Raw genomic sequence first — 604 nt, 5'->3', positions numbered from 1 at the left:
ACCTCCTTCAACACCACGCCCACCCCCCCACCCTGGCCGGGTTGTGCTCACAGTCTGCCTGTGCCCCCTGCTGGTGACTCTGCACCCATACAGCGGCCATTCGGCCCTTTGTAGCATGAGCTGAGGCTAGCCAAAGGTGGTGGTGTGGGGTGGTATGTACAGTGTTGGTGTGCTTGCTGGTGGCATCCTCGTGCGGGTATGGGGCGTCTGAGAGACTCAGCCCCCCTGCTCCATTCATCTCACTGTGTTGTTCCTGTCCCTTCTCCCCACTCGCCCCACCCCCCTCCCTCCCACAGGGAAGTGAAGCCGAGGACCAGGACTCAGAGTCCGAGCTGGAGGATGAGACATTTAATCCATCTGATGAGGATGATGACGTTGAGGATGAGGACAGCGACGAAGATTATTCATCTGAGACGGAGGAATCCGGTGAGTGTCACAGGGTGGGCGCTGTCGGAGGGTGAGCGCCGCACTGTCGGAGGGTCAGCGAGTTTGACCACAGTTTGTTTCTGTCCCTGCAGCGAGCGAGGAGAGCCTGGGAAGCGAGGAAGAGAGTGGGAAAGATTGGGATGAACTGGAGGAGGAGGCTCGAAGAGGTGAGTGTCGA

General features: G+C 59.3%; 1 protein-coding gene across 1 annotated transcript in view; it reads left to right on the top strand.

Annotated features, from left to right (window-relative positions):
* supt16h (SPT16 homolog, facilitates chromatin remodeling subunit) overlaps nucleotides 1–604 on the top strand; it is a 16,185-nt gene that overhangs the window by 14,297 nt on the left and 1,284 nt on the right. Inside the window, exons 12-13 of the mRNA XM_048593584.1 lie at nucleotides 297–426; nucleotides 519–599. Coding sequence (XP_048449541.1) covers nucleotides 297–426; nucleotides 519–599 — 211 coding nt within the window. The remainder of the gene's footprint in view (nucleotides 1–296; nucleotides 427–518; nucleotides 600–604) is intronic.

This window comes from Rhincodon typus, unplaced genomic scaffold (genome assembly GCF_021869965.1).
Source record: "Rhincodon typus isolate 14 unplaced genomic scaffold, sRhiTyp1.1 hic_rhity00003179, whole genome shotgun sequence".
In the NCBI taxonomy this organism is placed as follows: domain Eukaryota; kingdom Metazoa; phylum Chordata; class Chondrichthyes; order Orectolobiformes; family Rhincodontidae; genus Rhincodon; species Rhincodon typus.
Note: the sequence above shows the minus strand (reverse complement) of the source record. Positions and strands in the feature narration are given on the sequence as shown.